The sequence below is a fragment of the Pogoniulus pusillus genome, chromosome 10 (assembly GCF_015220805.1).
Source record: "Pogoniulus pusillus isolate bPogPus1 chromosome 10, bPogPus1.pri, whole genome shotgun sequence".
Lineage (NCBI taxonomy): Eukaryota > Metazoa > Chordata > Aves > Piciformes > Lybiidae > Pogoniulus > Pogoniulus pusillus.
This window is the reverse complement of record NC_087273.1, coordinates 13,070,493-13,086,080: the sequence shown is the minus strand read 5'-3', so window position 1 is coordinate 13,086,080 and position 15,588 is coordinate 13,070,493. Positions and strand designations below refer to the sequence as shown.

The 15,588-nt window shown below is 43.9% G+C and overlaps 1 protein-coding gene across 1 annotated transcript in view; it reads left to right on the top strand.

Moving 5' to 3' along the window:
- Positions 1-15,588, top strand: part of ANKRD50 (ankyrin repeat domain containing 50) — a 48,087-nt gene that overhangs the window by 18,239 nt on the left and 14,260 nt on the right. Inside the window, exon 3 of the mRNA XM_064149964.1 lies at positions 10,936-11,165. Within this exon, the coding sequence (XP_064006034.1) occupies positions 10,936-11,165 (230 nt within the window). The remainder of the gene's footprint in view (positions 1-10,935; positions 11,166-15,588) is intronic.

The following is a 15,588-nucleotide window of genomic DNA, read 5'->3' as shown; positions in this document are numbered from 1 at the left end:
GAAGATTCCTATTTAGTGCCTTTGTTTAAAAGGAGACAAACAGGCATTGGGGAATTAGAAGTGTCAATTGAAATAAAAAATGCCAGAACAGATAATCAAACTGTCTGCAAGCAGCTGGAAGGTAGCAGAGCTGCGAAACAATGAACGTGGTGTGACATGGTTTCATTTTGGCAAACCTCATCTAAGTTCTTTCTCTAAGAGTAATGGTATTTGTGGGTAAGGGATAGCCATAAATGTCAGATTTGAATCCAGGAAGGCCTTGATGCTTACATGAGGCTCAGGCTGTGTGCAAGGTAAAACTGATCTGGCTATGTGCAAAAATTCAGTGGCTGTACTTAGAGAGTAATCAGTAGTTCATTTTCAAACTGACACGCACATTGTGTCTGTCTCTTTCCAGTGTACACCTTAATGGTCTGTCTGAATGAGTAGTGGGAAATTAGGACAAATTTTGGATACTGCTGACTTGCTTCTAGTGACCCTTGTGTTATCCATGGGACAAGGGCAAGAAGTAAAAGACTTAAATTGCAGGAAAAGCTGTTAAGATGAAGGGGGAAACTTCCCAACTGCAAGAATATTGAAGCACTGAATTGATTGCTTGGGGAGACAGAGTATTGATCTGTGGAAGTCTTTAGGAATGCCTAGGCTATTTTCTGTCAGGGAAGTCAGATGCAGACCAGCTATAGGTGGGGAAATGGACTAGATGACCTTTCCATTGCTGAAATTCAGAGCTAGGAGTTTGTCTAGAATAAATTACTGTTTTATTGTGTATGTTCAGAAAAATATTTGCATTGTTTCCTGTACTCTCCTCTTTGCCTTTGGTGAGGATGCAGATTCCTGTATGTCAGACTCTGACTTGTTGAGCATATTGTAAGTGTTAGCACACATAGCAGATACACTCCATTTAAGAATGTGCAGAGAGAGTCAACCTGCTCATGATAGCAGGTGTGGATGCTTTTCTGCTACACTTTTCTGTCCGTTATCATAGCTGAGCTGTTTGTAAACTGTTCTAGACACTCCAACTATTACACTAAAATATTTGGTTTTAAGGTTTCTGTTTTCCAAGATTTTGAGTAAATCCACCAATAGACCTCCTGGCACTGCTTTATAGACAAAAATCACCCACAAGACAGTAAGAGGTCTATAATCAACAGGCAGAGGTCCAACTTGCACTGCCCGTGTGTGCCCGATGGCACTGGGTCTGTGATAAACTCTCCCTTTGTCTGGCCCGATGCCCTAGAGCTAGCTTTTGTGCTCTCCTTGTGGGACTGCAAGTCTGCTTTGCAATTACAGATAAAATCCACCTTGCTACAAGACGTTGCAAAATCAGGTACTGAATTGCACAAGGCTCTTGCCTGCTGTTTCTAATTCACTCCTCCTGAAAAGACCAAACCTGACATTTACATCCATGTGCTCTACCTGGAACTTTCCCAATAGGTGATTCTCAGCATTTGGTTTGTTGTTGTGGTGTTTGGTCTTTTTTTTCTGCTCTTTCTTTATAAAATTTACTGAACTGCTAGAGCCACTTTGTCTTTCTATGCAGCCTGTAAAGGAGTGATTTACAAGAAACAATCTGTATCATTCTGTAATCCATGAGTGTGTATTATTCCAGCATCCCACTTCCTCAGAAAGTCATAATCAGTTGCAGTACACTTTTATCACTTTGAAAAATTACAGAGCAGGTACCTCAGTAATGTGACTGATTATGTACACAGCTGTGCACACAGCAAACTGGGTCACTTCACTTTTGCCATCCTTAGCCATACGTTTAGTTTTGCAGCTTTCCAAGCGTTAGAAGTGTTCAGTGCTTCACAACCCTCCTATTTCTGGAATATTTCCACTGTTAAGGGTCCTGTGTGTATGTTTTTCAAGACCTTATTATCTGTATGAGCAGCTGGGTGGTTAGTAAGCAGCAATGTTACACATGTCTGTAGTTCCAAGAATTGGATACTGTACAGAAAGCAGGTATCAGACCTGAGCAGCAGAATTTCCCTTTTAATCATTAGCCAGAATGCATTGAGACAGGTAAATAATGTGTTTGCTGTCAGTCACCCATAAGACATAAATGCTTTGTCACAGGACAAAGTAAAACTCGCCCATCTATAAATAGTACTGCAAGTTATTTGCAGGGATGCTCTACTTTCTGTTTGACTACAGCTGCTGAAAGACTCCTCGGAAGGGGGGTGATATTTCATCTGCTGAGCAGCAGAAGTTGGCAGTTTTATCATAAGTGAAATTTGCCTTTTTTTACTGTGGACTGCGTCCAATATGAAGTTTGGAAAACAGAAGAGGAAAACAGCAGCTGTAAGTGTGCATCTGTCTTTGAAGCTTCCAATAGTCTACAACTACCTGAAGGGACATTGTAGCCAGGTGGGGGTTGGTCTCTTCTCCCAGGCAACCAGCAATAGAATGAGGGGACACAGTCTCAAGTTGTGCCAGGGCAGATACAAGCTGGATATTAGGGGGAAGTTCTTCACAGAGAGAGTGATTTGCCATTGGAATGGGCTGCCCAGGGAGGTGGTGGAGGCACCGTCCCTGGGGGTGTTCAGGAAAAGCCTGGATGAGGCACTTAGTGCCATGGTCTAGTTGACTGGCTAGGGCTGGGTGCTAGGTTGGCCTGAATGATGTTGGAGGTCTCTTCCAACCTGATTGATTCTGATTCAGCAGCTTTATCTTCACTGGCTGCCTTTTTTAATGTGCGAATTGCAAACTGGGGCTGTGGAATGACCTTAATGCTGCTCTGCTAACCACCAGCTGGGTTATGACAATATGCAAGTGTCTGTGTGTCTGACTTCACAGATTATTCATAGACTGGTTCGGGTTGGAAGGGAGCTTGAAGATTAGCTAGTTCCAGGGACATCTTCTGCTAGCCCAGGTTGCTCAAAGCCTCATCCAACGTGGCCTTGATCACCTCCAGGGAGGGGGCATCCTCGACCTCCCTGGGCAACCTCTGCCAGTGTCTCACCACCCTTACTGTAAAGAAAGTTTCATGTAGCATTGGGGAGTGAGGTGGAGTATTTGCTGTCACTTGTGAGACGTTTTTTAATTACAGATGCTTAAAAGAATGTGGAATCCTGCATTTTTTTCCAAGTCTTATCATTTTAATACTTTTATGTTTATTCCATGTGAGTAGTGGAAGTAGTGAAGCCTGTTGTGCAGAGATTGGTGTCCTTAGGTGTCTGTGTCCTTAGTATCTTGCAAAGCCTGGGCTCCTCTCTGTAATGTCTGTGTAATACAATTCCTCCTTTTGCTGTCACGCAGCACTTCCAGCTCTTAACTGCCCTAGAGAGCTGCCTTCTTCCCTGTGTGTCCCTCGGCAGTGGGCTGCCCAAGGTGGAGCTTCTGCTCCACCTGATTCAGATCTGACCAAGGCAGCATCAAGTTTCCACTTACTGGTTAGAATTTTTGCTAGATTTTTAGGCAGAAATCCCACTACTTCTTATATTGCTGGCAAAAATGACTACAACATTTTGTAAACAGAGTTGGCTTATTTACAGTTTCACCATTTACTTCTTTTTCTCTATTTTCTGATGCAATATAAATGGATACTGTGATACTGTGAAATGAGCATCCTAAAAATGACATGGTAAAGTGTTGTGGTATGTCACACTGGAAACTACTCATAAGGAGGAAGATGCTTGTTTGCCTTTCTGAAGAGTGAAAGTAGTGTTTGAAGAATTATCTGGTTTATTATACATTACTGAGATTGGATGTGAGGGACAAGTTCTGCACCAGGAGGGTGCTGCAACACTGCAACAGTGCCCAGAGAGGTAGCTGGAGGCTTCAGGGTGAGGCTGGAAAAGGTTGTGAGCAGTCAGCTTAAGTGGGAGATGTCCTAGCCCTTGGCAGGAGGCTTGGAACTAGATGATTCCAGGCAAGCAGTGACAGAACGACAGAACACAGTCTCAAGCTGTGCCAGGGCAGGTTTAGGCTGGATGATAGGAAGAAGTTCTTCACAGAAAGAGTGATTGGCATTGGAATGGGCTGCCTGGGGAGGTGATGGAGTCACCATCCCTGGGGGTGTTTAAGAGGAGGCTGGATGGGTGTCGTAGTTCAGTTAAGTAGAAGGTGTTAGGTGATAGGTTGGATTTGATGATCCTAGAGGTCTTTTCCAACCTGGTTAATTCTGTGATCTTTAAGGTCTCTTCCAACCTAACCCATTCTATGAATCTATTGTTAAATTCCATGTATAAATATATCTATAAATCCATTTAATGTACATGAGCATAGTCCTCCATCACATTAATCTTCACTAGTCTTTTAGATCAAATATGCAAGTGAACAACTCCTTTGTAAAGCCTCTCGAGACATTCAGACCTCGTAGAGGACAGCACTATGGTGTCCCTCTCTTGTAAAGTGTATGGTTTATGTCATTCTGCTGGCAAAGTTTTGCCAATAGAATTATAAATACAGCTAAACTCAGTGCAACTTAGATTGCTGATAGCAGTCAATCAGCTCCATCTAGCAATCACCAAACCTTTTTGTACAGGATATTACGAATACATTTTTTCAGCATATGTTTGCAACCTCCAAGGAGCTCTTTCAATTCTAAGCAATTACAGTCCCCATAGAGTTTGCAGCTGTTCTTTGTTACTCCATGTGTTTGCCTACTACTGTTTGTTGTGCCTGGGAATAGTGGCATTATTATTGATTTAATTATGTATGTTGCATAGACACTGTCTCACTGTCAGTGAATATTGCTTTCCTTTTTCAGAGGCAAGTAGGGTTTAGAGACAAAGAGATTCTGTGGGGATTTTGGCATGCAGGTGAACTCAAGCAGGGGAATGCCAACTTCCTAACATTTCCAAACTTCCCAAACCAGAGAGAGATGGATGAGCTGACTTCAAACATGAGGACAACCCTATTTGACAGAAGTAAACATCACTTGGAGCATTTAGTTCTGCTTTATAAATCAGTTTGGGATGTTTGCCTTAATTTTTTCATGGCCCTGTCTTGTGATGGTGGTTTTCAACTTGCAGCCACTGCCAGTGAAGTTTTTTTCAACCTGACAAAATACAGTAGTGAAAATGCCAACTCGAACAGTAGATGCAGCCACTTTCAGACTGATGACTTTGCTTATGGTCCAGACCAGAACAAGCACATGGCATGGTGCTCTTCTATGGGTATGCACGAAAAACTTAAGCAGGTAGAATGAGAGGACAACATAAGCAGAGTCTGGCTCCTAGGCGAAAAGAGATGCTGCTTGTGTGCTTGGAGCTAATATGGGTCCTTTCTTGCTAGCCAGCTCCTCAAAAAATTATGTTCAGGAGAGTTGGTCTGCTGTAGAAAAATTCCTGCTCCACAGGCTGAGGGTCTGCCAGACAGTGCTGGGGTCCTGCTCCGCGGGCTGAGGGTCTGCCAGACAGTGCTGGGGTCCTGCTCCGCGGGCTGAGGGTCTGCCAGACAGTGCTGGGGTCCTGCTCCGCGGGCTGAGGGTCTGCCAGACAGTGCTGGGGTCCTGCTCCATGGACTGAGGGTCTGCCAGACAGTGCTGGGATCCTGCTCCACGGGCTGAGGGTCTGCCAGACAGTGCTGGGGTCCTGCTCCATGGACTGAGGGTCTGCCAGACAGTGCTGGGGTCCTGCTCCATGGGCTCTTTGGAGCACTCTACTGCTCTGATTGCATTAACGCTATTTCAGAGGCTAACCATAGGCTTGGCAGAGGTAGCAGCAAAGCCTGAGAGAAGACAGTGTTGAAAATGTTACTGGTTTTGTCTGCAGATGCAGGATCAATTTCACATTCCACCTTTGTAGGAGTGCATGGTGCGTGCACACTTTCAGCACAAACCCTGAAGCTGGGTCCCTGGCTGTAGCTTGAAGAGAATCTTTCCTCTGAAGAAAAATTTGGAGGAAAACCTCAATAGTGAAGGAGGTGGAAGAGGCTAATGCAGGGGTTAAGAGTACAACACATAGCTGATGAATTTGCTTAAGAAGTGTGGTGTAGAAGCGTTGGCAAAAAAGCAGGAGGCGAAAATGAAGAAGGCTCTGTGCAGATAATGATATTGTCAGCTCCTTCACAAACTGGAACTGTAAAGAGCAGAGCTTGTGAATTCCTGACACAGACCTCTGGGATGCTGCTTCTTGGCTTCCGTGGCTGTGACTTAAATCCAAGTGCTAAATTATAACTTTTTTTGGTGAGAAGGTGACTCAAAAGGCAATTTGTTAAAAAGTTGTGATACTGATGGAGAAAAAGAAACCTAAGAGCTGCAGTAGTAAAGAGCATTTCCCAATCAGTCATTTTCTATCATGAAATTGGAACTGTGTACTGTTTAGCTAAAAGTGCCAGCACTTGGAGTCCAACCAGTGAGGGTTGTTTGTGGCATTGTTTGGTTTTGGGGGGTTGGTTTTGGTGTGGTTTGGGTTTTTTCATTTGTTGGGGGGGGGAGGGGTTGTTTGGGTTTTGTTTGTTTGCATTTTCAGTTGGTTTTTTTTTTTTGGTTGGGCAGGGGTTTGTTTTTTTATGGTTTGGGAATTTTTGAGTTTGTTTGCCCTCCTTGCTTCCTCGAGGCTTGCTTAAGAGCTAAGGTTTAGGCACTTACTGTGTGTGTCAAATAGGGAAAAGAGAGCCTATTTAGGGGTAGGCTACCTTCACACTCTTAACAGGCATCAAATAACTTAAGTGGAGGCATAACTGAATTTCCTATACACCAGAGGCAATCAAATAGGAGGACCACATTGATGAAGAAGTAGGATTTATAACTCCTTTTGCTCCCAGAGCCACTCATTGTTGTTTGAGTGTGTCTTTGTGGGGTTTCTTTTCTCATTTTTAGCAAGTCTCTGCATTCCACTGCGACTCTCCTCAGCCTTTGTGGCCAGTGTCGATATCTTTCTACTTCTGTTGTATCTTTGGTATTTTTGTGGAGCCAATCTAAAAATCTCAAGGATAATCATAAGCAGAACTTCAGCAGAGCCTGTGTATATTCCTTCCATATGTGCAAGATTGTGTTTGCATGGGTTCAGTCAACTCAGTAGCGATGCTGAGGAATTCTGTGGGACGGCTTATTGTTCTGAGGACTCTTTTATTTGCTAGAGAGCGTGTAAAAAAATCTTCCCTCTGCATACATAAGTCATTACATTGCATTGCATAGCCATTCAAATGAATTCCATAATTTAAAATACCTAACTGTGCTCTTGCCTGTGGAGATTTCATATTTTTACTAATTAATTTTGTTGCTTTAAATCACAATTTCTATTTACAGGCTGGGGACAGAGTGGCTGGAGAGCAGCCGGGAAGAAAGGGACCTGGGGGTACTGGTAGATAGTAGTTGAAGATGAGGCAGCAGTGTGCCCAGGTAGCCAAGAGAGCCAATGGCATCGTGGCCTGGATCAGGAGCAGTGTGGCCAGTAGGATGAGGGAGGTTATTCTGCCCCTGTACTCAGCACTGGTCAGGCGCACATACACAGACCTAAGATTCTGCATTGCCAACACATTGAAGTGCAGCTGAGATTTACATTGTGTGCTGCTTTAATTAATGGATATCTTCTCCAAGATCAGCAGGATCCCACTCCAGACGCTAGCACCCAGTAGCAACCCAGAAAGAGCCTGCATCAGGAACAGTGTGGCCAGTAGGACAAGGGAAGTTATTCTTCTCCTGTACTCAGCACTGGTCAGACCACACCTTGACTACTGTGTCCAGTGCTGGGCTCCTCAATTCAAGAGAGATGTTGAGGTGCTGGAACATGTCCAGAGAAGGGCAACAAAGCTGGTGAAAGGCCTGGAACACAAATCCTATGAGGAGAGGCTGAGGGAGCTGGGGTTGTTTAGCCTGGACAAGAGGAGGCTCAGGGGTGACCTCATTGCTGCCTACAACTACCTGAAGGGAGGCTGTAGCCAGGTGGGGGTTGGTCTCTTCTCCCAGGCAACCAGCAACAGAACAAGGGGACACAGTCTCAAGTTGTGCTGGGGGGAAGTATAGGCTGGATGTTAGGAGGAAGTTGTTGGCAGAGAGAGTGATTTGCATTGGAATGGGCTGCCCAGGGAGGTGGTGGAGTCACCGTCCCTGGAGGTGTTCAAGAAAAGATTGGATGAGGCACTTAGTGCCATGGTCTAGTTGACTGGCTAGGGCTGGGTGCTAGGTTGGACTGGACTGGTCTCGTCCAACCTGGTTGATTCTGTGCTTCTATGATAATCACTTTTCTAACTGCATCGAACATAACAAAAAAACCAACAGATAAATCTGTTCTTTCTGAAGGTAAAGAACATCAACTTCTAACCTTTTCAGAGGCACTCTGCAAGTCGAGCAGTGTGCTACAAGAATCTGTAGATGAATCTACATTTAGGGAGGTGCCTTACGACTTGGTTATTTCCATGTTGATTTATGTAATTTCTCCTGTGCAAGCAAGAAATTGTAGGGGAGTGGAATTACTAAGTCACCATGTGGAGGAAAACATAATCTGACTTCTGGCAAATAAGCACAGAAGTTGAATCTCTGAGAAGTTTCACTATGCCAATACTCAGCATCTACTTTGAACTCAGGAGGTATAAAAAGCCTAGGGAAGAACAGAAATTTATCGGATGTTTTCTAAGGGACTTCAAGAGAAAGCCTCAGCTGCTGGAGGGGGGCCAGGGGAGTGCCACAAAGATGATCAGAGGGCTGGAGAAACACCTCCCTTATGGGGACAGGCTAAGAGACCTGGGGCTGTTGTGGAGAAAAGGCAGCTCTAGGGAGATCTTTGAGCAGCCTTCCAGGACATGAAGGAAGCCTACAACAAAGCCAGGAAGGGGCTTTTTACAGGGTCTTATAGTGACAGGACAAGAGAGAATGGCTTTAAGCTTGAGGAGGGCAGATTTAGGCTGGATATTAGGAGGAAATTCCTTACAGTGAGGGTGGTGAGACACTGGAAGAGGTTGCCCAACAAGATTCCGGGTGTATCTTCGCTGGAGGTGTTCATGGCCAGGTAGAATGAGGCTTTGAGCAACCTGTTCTAGTGGGAGGTGTCTCTGCCAATGGCAGGGAGGTTGGAACTAGCTGATCTTCAAGGTCCCTTCTAACCCAAACCATTGTATGGATCTCTGAATGCCGCACTTAGTATTGCTGGCAGAAGTCCTTGTGCCTCATTTCTTGTATACATGTGTAGGTTGGACTCGATGATCTCAAAGGTCTTTTCCCACCTGGTTAATTCTGTGATATGGTTGGACTCTGTGATGGTCTTAGAGGTCTTTTCCAACTAAAATAATTCTCTGATTCTATGTGTGTATTTGTGTTTATCCTGGTGGAGTTTAAGTTATGTAAGATTCAAAAACACAAGTACTGTGAAGTGGGAAAGAGCAGAGCACAAGTAGGTTAGGGTCTGTGGAAGTGGAGCACCATCAGTATGCTAGGTCTCCTCTGCCTGGAAAGAAATGGCTCAAAGAGGCTGTGACACAAGTCAGAAAACAATAAATGCTGTGAAAAAAGGTGAGTATGAAAAAATTGCTCACCTGTCCCCTCCAGTACAGAAGCTGAAAGGTATCAAATGAAGCAAGGGCATTCGAAGGAAGGGAAGTTTTCAAGCTGTAGAAGGCCTTGCCACAGCATGTGGTGAATTCCAGAGGCTTAAATCAGTTCATAGAAGACTTGGACCAACTTGTGGAAGTGTGGTCAGTTAAGGGATTTTAAATGCAAAGAGTGAATCTCTGGTTCAGAAAATCCCTGGAAGCAGTTTTTGCTGTGGTCCCTGAGAGTTCTGGGAAAATGTGGTTTTGGGCTTGCCCAATACTTGTGTTACTCCTTAGGCATCTGCTTTCAACCCTGTTTGGAGGCAGGGTGAACCTTTTGATGTGACCTACTACAGCCAACTGCTGCGTACTGCAGGAATTCAGCAGGAGGATTTGGGACTTTTGGGTTTCCTTGGTGGTATTCCCAGCAGGTAAATACACAGACACAAGAACATTGTCAGATGCTCCAAAGGTACTTCATAGGGATGTTGTTAGAGTCACACAGATTAAGTGAGATTTTAGTTTAGGATACTATTTCTTCATACCTCCTGTAAGAGTCTTACTCAGAAAATAGCTTCATACAGGGAACTGTGTCAAGTGAAAATTGGTTTTGATAGAAAAAGGAATGTTGCAGGGAAAATGCCTTTGCATAAATAGCTGAGGGTGCAAGGCAGCATTCTGGTGGGGGAAGGGGCGGAAAATGTGGTAATTTCCAACTGCCTCCTTTCATTGTGGGATTGGCATCACTTAGGAAAGTAATTTTAACCTTATGGCTACTTCAATTTCCTGCTCTGTAAATTGGTAGCTGCTTAACTTCTCAGCTTAGTGAGCAGTGATTTTCAGTTGTACTTCAGGCATCTTCTGTAAGATTAACTACTTCTGGAAGTACCGAAGAAGTCTCAGTAGTTCTGTGCACATCTGGAAGAAGGAAAACAAAACCAAAACAACAAACTAAGAGTTAGAGATTTCAAATCCATCTGGTTTCTCATAGTTTCAGGATAGGAGGACTTTTTACTTCCTTATTATACCTTTGAGGAGGCTTACTCCAAGTGTAGTAGATCACCTAGTCTGCTCTGTTAGGTTCTGCTGTTACTGTCAGAGGTGGAAGGTACCCAACTTTGCTTCCATTTTGCATTTTTCCCATTCAGAATACCAGAAAATAAGAAACCTTCCACTGACAGGGCTTATGGGTTGTTTTTGAAGTGGGCTGTGTTCTTCCATGTAAGAAATTACATCACTAACTGCCCAAATCGTCTCTGTTTCTGTTAGTTCTGTCTACCTCACTATTTTCTTTGTTAACTATTTAAAGAATCCTTAGAATGTGTAAAAAAGCTTAGTGTTTTAACTTGATTTGTAGCTTCAACTTGAATGACTACACAGGAGTCACAGAATCGTTGAGGCTGGAAGAGACCTCGGAGATCACCAAGTCCAGGCTCTAACCTAACAGAGTCACATCAGCTGAAATGTCAATGTATTGTTAAATGTATTTAAAGTGCTGTTTCTGTTTTGTGTTCCTTACAGGTGCATTCTGCTCCCTCTCCTGGGGATGAAGCCCCCTCAGCAGAGCCTCTTCCTGCTGGTAGATTCCGTTGATGAGGGCTGTAATGTTTCTGAGGGTGAACAGACTTCTACAAGTTTATCTGGAACAATAGCAGAGCTTTTAGCTGGCCACTTTGAGTTCTTCCCTCCCTGGCTGCTCCTCCTGTGTTCCGCCCGCAAGCAGAGCAAGGCTGTTACAAAGATGTTTACAGGTTAGTACGTACCACAAGAAGTCGGTGTTCATTACTAGGAAGGAGCATGTGTAAGACCCTCAGTGTGACTGAAAGCACTGATGCATGCTTAGTTCTGAACATTGGCCATTACAGAAATGGTCACTGTGGAAAAAGCACACATTCCAGTTTATTGAGGAGTGTAGAAAGCTTACATCAGCCAAGTGTTTTACAGGTGATTTGCAATACCTCTACAAAGAATATGGCTTCTTTGAGCATTCCTCTTGCTTTGCCAGTCTTAGGAAGCTTTCAAACAGTGTAGGTGATGTGTAAGTACATAGAGTCATAGAATAGTTTAGGTTGGAAGTGACCTCAAAGCTTAAGTGACCTCTAACCTCCTGCCATGGGCAGGGATACCTCCCACTAGAACAGGTCACTTAAGACCTCATCCAAACTGGCCTTGAATACCTCCAGAGAGGGAGCGTCCCTGTCCTCCCTGGGCAACCTGTGCCAGTGTTTCACCACCCTCACTGTCAAGCACTTCTTAACATCCAGTTTAAATCTCCCCTCTGCCAGTTTAAACCCATTACTCCTCGTCCTGTCATATACAAGACCTTGTAAATAGTCCCTCCCTAGCCCTCCTGTAGGCCCTCTTCAGATGCTGGAGATACGCAGAAGTGTGTCAGCTGCATACACTCATTCCTTAAAACCTCAGGTTTTTTTTTCTTCATTTCCCATTAAAATCTCTCCCCAATATTTGCAGAAAGCCTGGAATAACCTTCCAAGATGGAACTTCACAGGGAAACAGTGTAGTTGTGCATTCTTCCAGCATACTTTTGGCAAAGGCTGAACACCAAAAGAAAAAAAGAAAATCCTTTACAACTTCATCTAGGCTGTACTGTGTCATGAGAATATTTCTATAATGACATTGTCACTGGAAGTTCTCTGAAATTTAATAAAGGACAATATCTAGACTGGATTCCAGGCCTATGTATAGAGCTTGTGTGTATTAAGGAAACAATTAGGACAAAAATGTGATTATGGAACATAGACCCATAGGCTTGCTCATTTCCCCAGGAGCAAAAGGTCAATGAGATAATTGCATTTTGGAATGAGGTACTGTATTAATCAGTGGCAGACATGAAAATTGGTATTTGAGAGTATGTGAGAACTAAAGGAGGCTTTGAGGTAGCTTCTCAGGGCTCCTTTGGACGTTCATATGGCAATGGTTTTGTCAGAGTTTGGCCGATTTGATATGTTGTCATTGCTAAAAAAGCAGACAGAACTTTCATCAGGGCAGTTTTTATTTCCTTTCCATCGAATCCTATCATCTTTCAGACTAGTCTTAAAAAAATTGCTGTTGTCTTCTAAGCATGTTTCCAGATGGAATTCCTGACAGGAAAAAAAATCAGCAGAGCTAATGGATGTGCCTTTAAAATAAATTTAATTTGAATTAGTTAATTTCTCATTTCCACAGCAAACGACTTGATGAATAGCATAAAGGAAGTTGGCTTGGGATATTATAATCCCATCTTCCTTCTGCAAAAGGTGCAACAACAAAAGATTGGATTCCAAAATAATTGAATGTGAATTGAGAAGAGATTTCAGGGTCTGTTTGGAGGAAGTGATGTTTTATCCATTATGGAAGAGAGCTGTGACGTTTCAGGCAATTTGATGGTTGCCCACTTGAAGACGTGGTCAGATGATTTTCCTGCTTGCAGACAGTATGCGAGTTTGTGGAAGGAATAGTCAGAATGTGAGAAGCGTGGCTGAAGTCACAGTATCACCAAGGTTGGAAGAGACCTCATAGATCATCAAGTCCAACCCTTTACCACAGAGCTCAAGGCTAGACCATGGCACCAAGTGCCACGTCCAATCCTGCCTTGAACAGCCCCAGGGACGGCGACTCCACCACCTCCCCGGGCAGCCCATTCCAGTATCCAATGACTCTCTCAGTGAAGAACTTTCTCCTCACCTCAAGCCTAAATTTCCCCTGGCGTAGCTTGAGGCTGTGTCCTCTTGTTCTGGTGCTGGCCACCTAGGAGTCCTCCTCAACTTCAGCTCCACTGCAAATTTGTGTTGTAAGATGTTCAAATAATGTTGATTCCTGTTTCTAGCCAAAGGCTACACGGTCATTAACGCTTCTACTGGGGCAAACCCTTCTCCTCTTTCGTGGTATTAGAAAGTTTACTTTTAGCTCAGGCAATTTATAAAGCCATTTAGTTGCTGGGCAGGCAGAATTCAGGATAAATCACAGAACTTTAGAGGTTGGAAATGACCTCCAAAGATTGAGTCCATCCCTCTTGCCAAGGCAGGGATCACCCAGGGTAGTTTGCACAGGAATGCATCCAGGTAGGTTTTGAAAGTCTCCAGAGAAGGAGACTCCACAACCTCTCTGGACAGCCTGTGCCAGGGCTTTATAACCCTCACTGTTAAGTAAGTTTCTCCTCAGGTTGATGTGGAACCTTCTCAGTTCCAATCTGTAGCTGTTGCTCCTTGTCTTATTGCTGCTGACCAGTGAAAAGAGATTGGCCCCATCCTCTTGACTCCCACCCCTCAGATATTTGTATACATTAATCAGATCTCCTCTCAGCCTTCACTTCTCTAGCCTAAACAGCCCCAGGGCTCTCAATTCTCTCTCCATAGAGGAGATGCCCAAGTCCCCCAGTCATCCTTGTGGCTGTCAGCTGGACTCTCTCCAGTGGGTCCCTCTCTCTTGAACTGGGTACCCCAAAACTGGACACAGTATTCTAGGTGTGGTCTCACCAGGGCACAGTAGAGGGGGAGAAGAACCTCCCTGGACCTGCTGGCCACACTTTTCCTGATGCACCCCAATGCTAAGCAGCTTCTTAGCACTCATGACTGAAGAAGTTGTACTGAGTTTCTAATGATGCCAAACTCCCAGCAAATAAATGTTTGCAGCCATAAGGATAATATAATCAGTGTATGTTTTCTTCATGTATCTTTCTTTGATTTGTAACCACAAAGCCCCAAAAAGATCAGTTTCACTGTAAGTTAGATTGGAATCCTTTTAGGATTATTTTAGGAAAATGCATCCCATCTGTAGTTTGTTCAGTTCAAAATTTGAGAGTACATTGTGAAATGTGTATTAATCAATGTTCATTTGCTTACAATTAGTTTACAGAAGTTTTCACTTGAACTTTTCATGCACTGAAAACTTCTTGCAGCTATCTGCTCCAAGGAAAGCTAAACCTGTTTATCATAAAGTGTTGTCAATGATTGGGATCAGGATTGCTGTAGTAACCTGGTCCCAGTGATGCTTTTCTTTTTTTTTGGATGTTCTCTACAGATGAGAATTCTGAGAAGCTAAGAGGATTGGGGTTGCTCGGCCTAGAGAAAAGAAGGCTCTGTGGGGGGGCTTCATTGCAGCATGAAAGATGGGGAAGGACTCTATCAGAGAGTGTAGTGATAGCATGAGGTAATGTGCTAGATTCTCTGGTCCTGCTCTGGCAGGGGTTTGGACTTGGTGATCTCTGGAGGTCTCTTCCAGCCTCTAACATCCTGTGATCCTGTGAATGGTTTTGAGGTAAAAGAGCAGAGATTCAGACTAGATATAAAGAAGAATTATTTTACTCTGTGGAAACACTGCGATAAATTGCCCAGAGAAGTGGTAGATGCCCTATCCCTGGAAATGTTTCAGGTCAGGTTGGAAAGGGCTCTGAGCAACCTGATCTAGTTGAAGATGTCCCTGCTGACTGCAAGGGGGTTGGACTTAGATGACCTTTAAATGTCCTTTCCAACCCAAAACCATTCTGTGATCTTACTATCCAAAGCCAGTGGTGACATGGAAAAGAGAGTCCAGTGTTTCTCATCTGCTGTCATCTTTGTGCTGCTGGTAGTGAATGCAAGATCCCTACCACAATGAGAAAATGAGGAGGGCTGTTTATTCTGGACCTCTTCCTTCCTTTGCTTTTGTTGGTGACTTAGTTACCAAGGTCGAATAGTTTATACCTTCTTCTGCTGCAGCCTGTGTTCTGGGCCCTTCTGTATTCCCAGATCCTTTAGTAGCACAATGTGCTATAGATTTTTTTTCCCCCCTTACTCAGATTCTCAGCTTTCATTAATTAAAGGGATGAAAAAAAAAAAGGTTTTGCCTTTTGTGGCTGCAGAGGAAACCTCAAAAATAAGAACCAAATGTAAAATGATGCCTGCATGAGTCTGTGGTATCCCTCCACAGTGAGCAGAAGCCAGAAAACCGAGTGAAAAAGAAAGGGAGCAAATAACGCTTGTCCTCCTGACTTCTTCTACATGTGCACTGTCAACAACTGCCATGTCATGACTACTCCTTTTTCTTACAAAATTCCCCCCTAAATTTAAGGATTCTCTGTTTTGCACCCATAATGATCCACATTGTCTCCCACACCGTTTGTCCTCATTTGGCTGCAGTCAAGCAGTGACAATCTGTGTGTTATGTTAGAACACGTTCCCTTGTCTCTCTAACAAA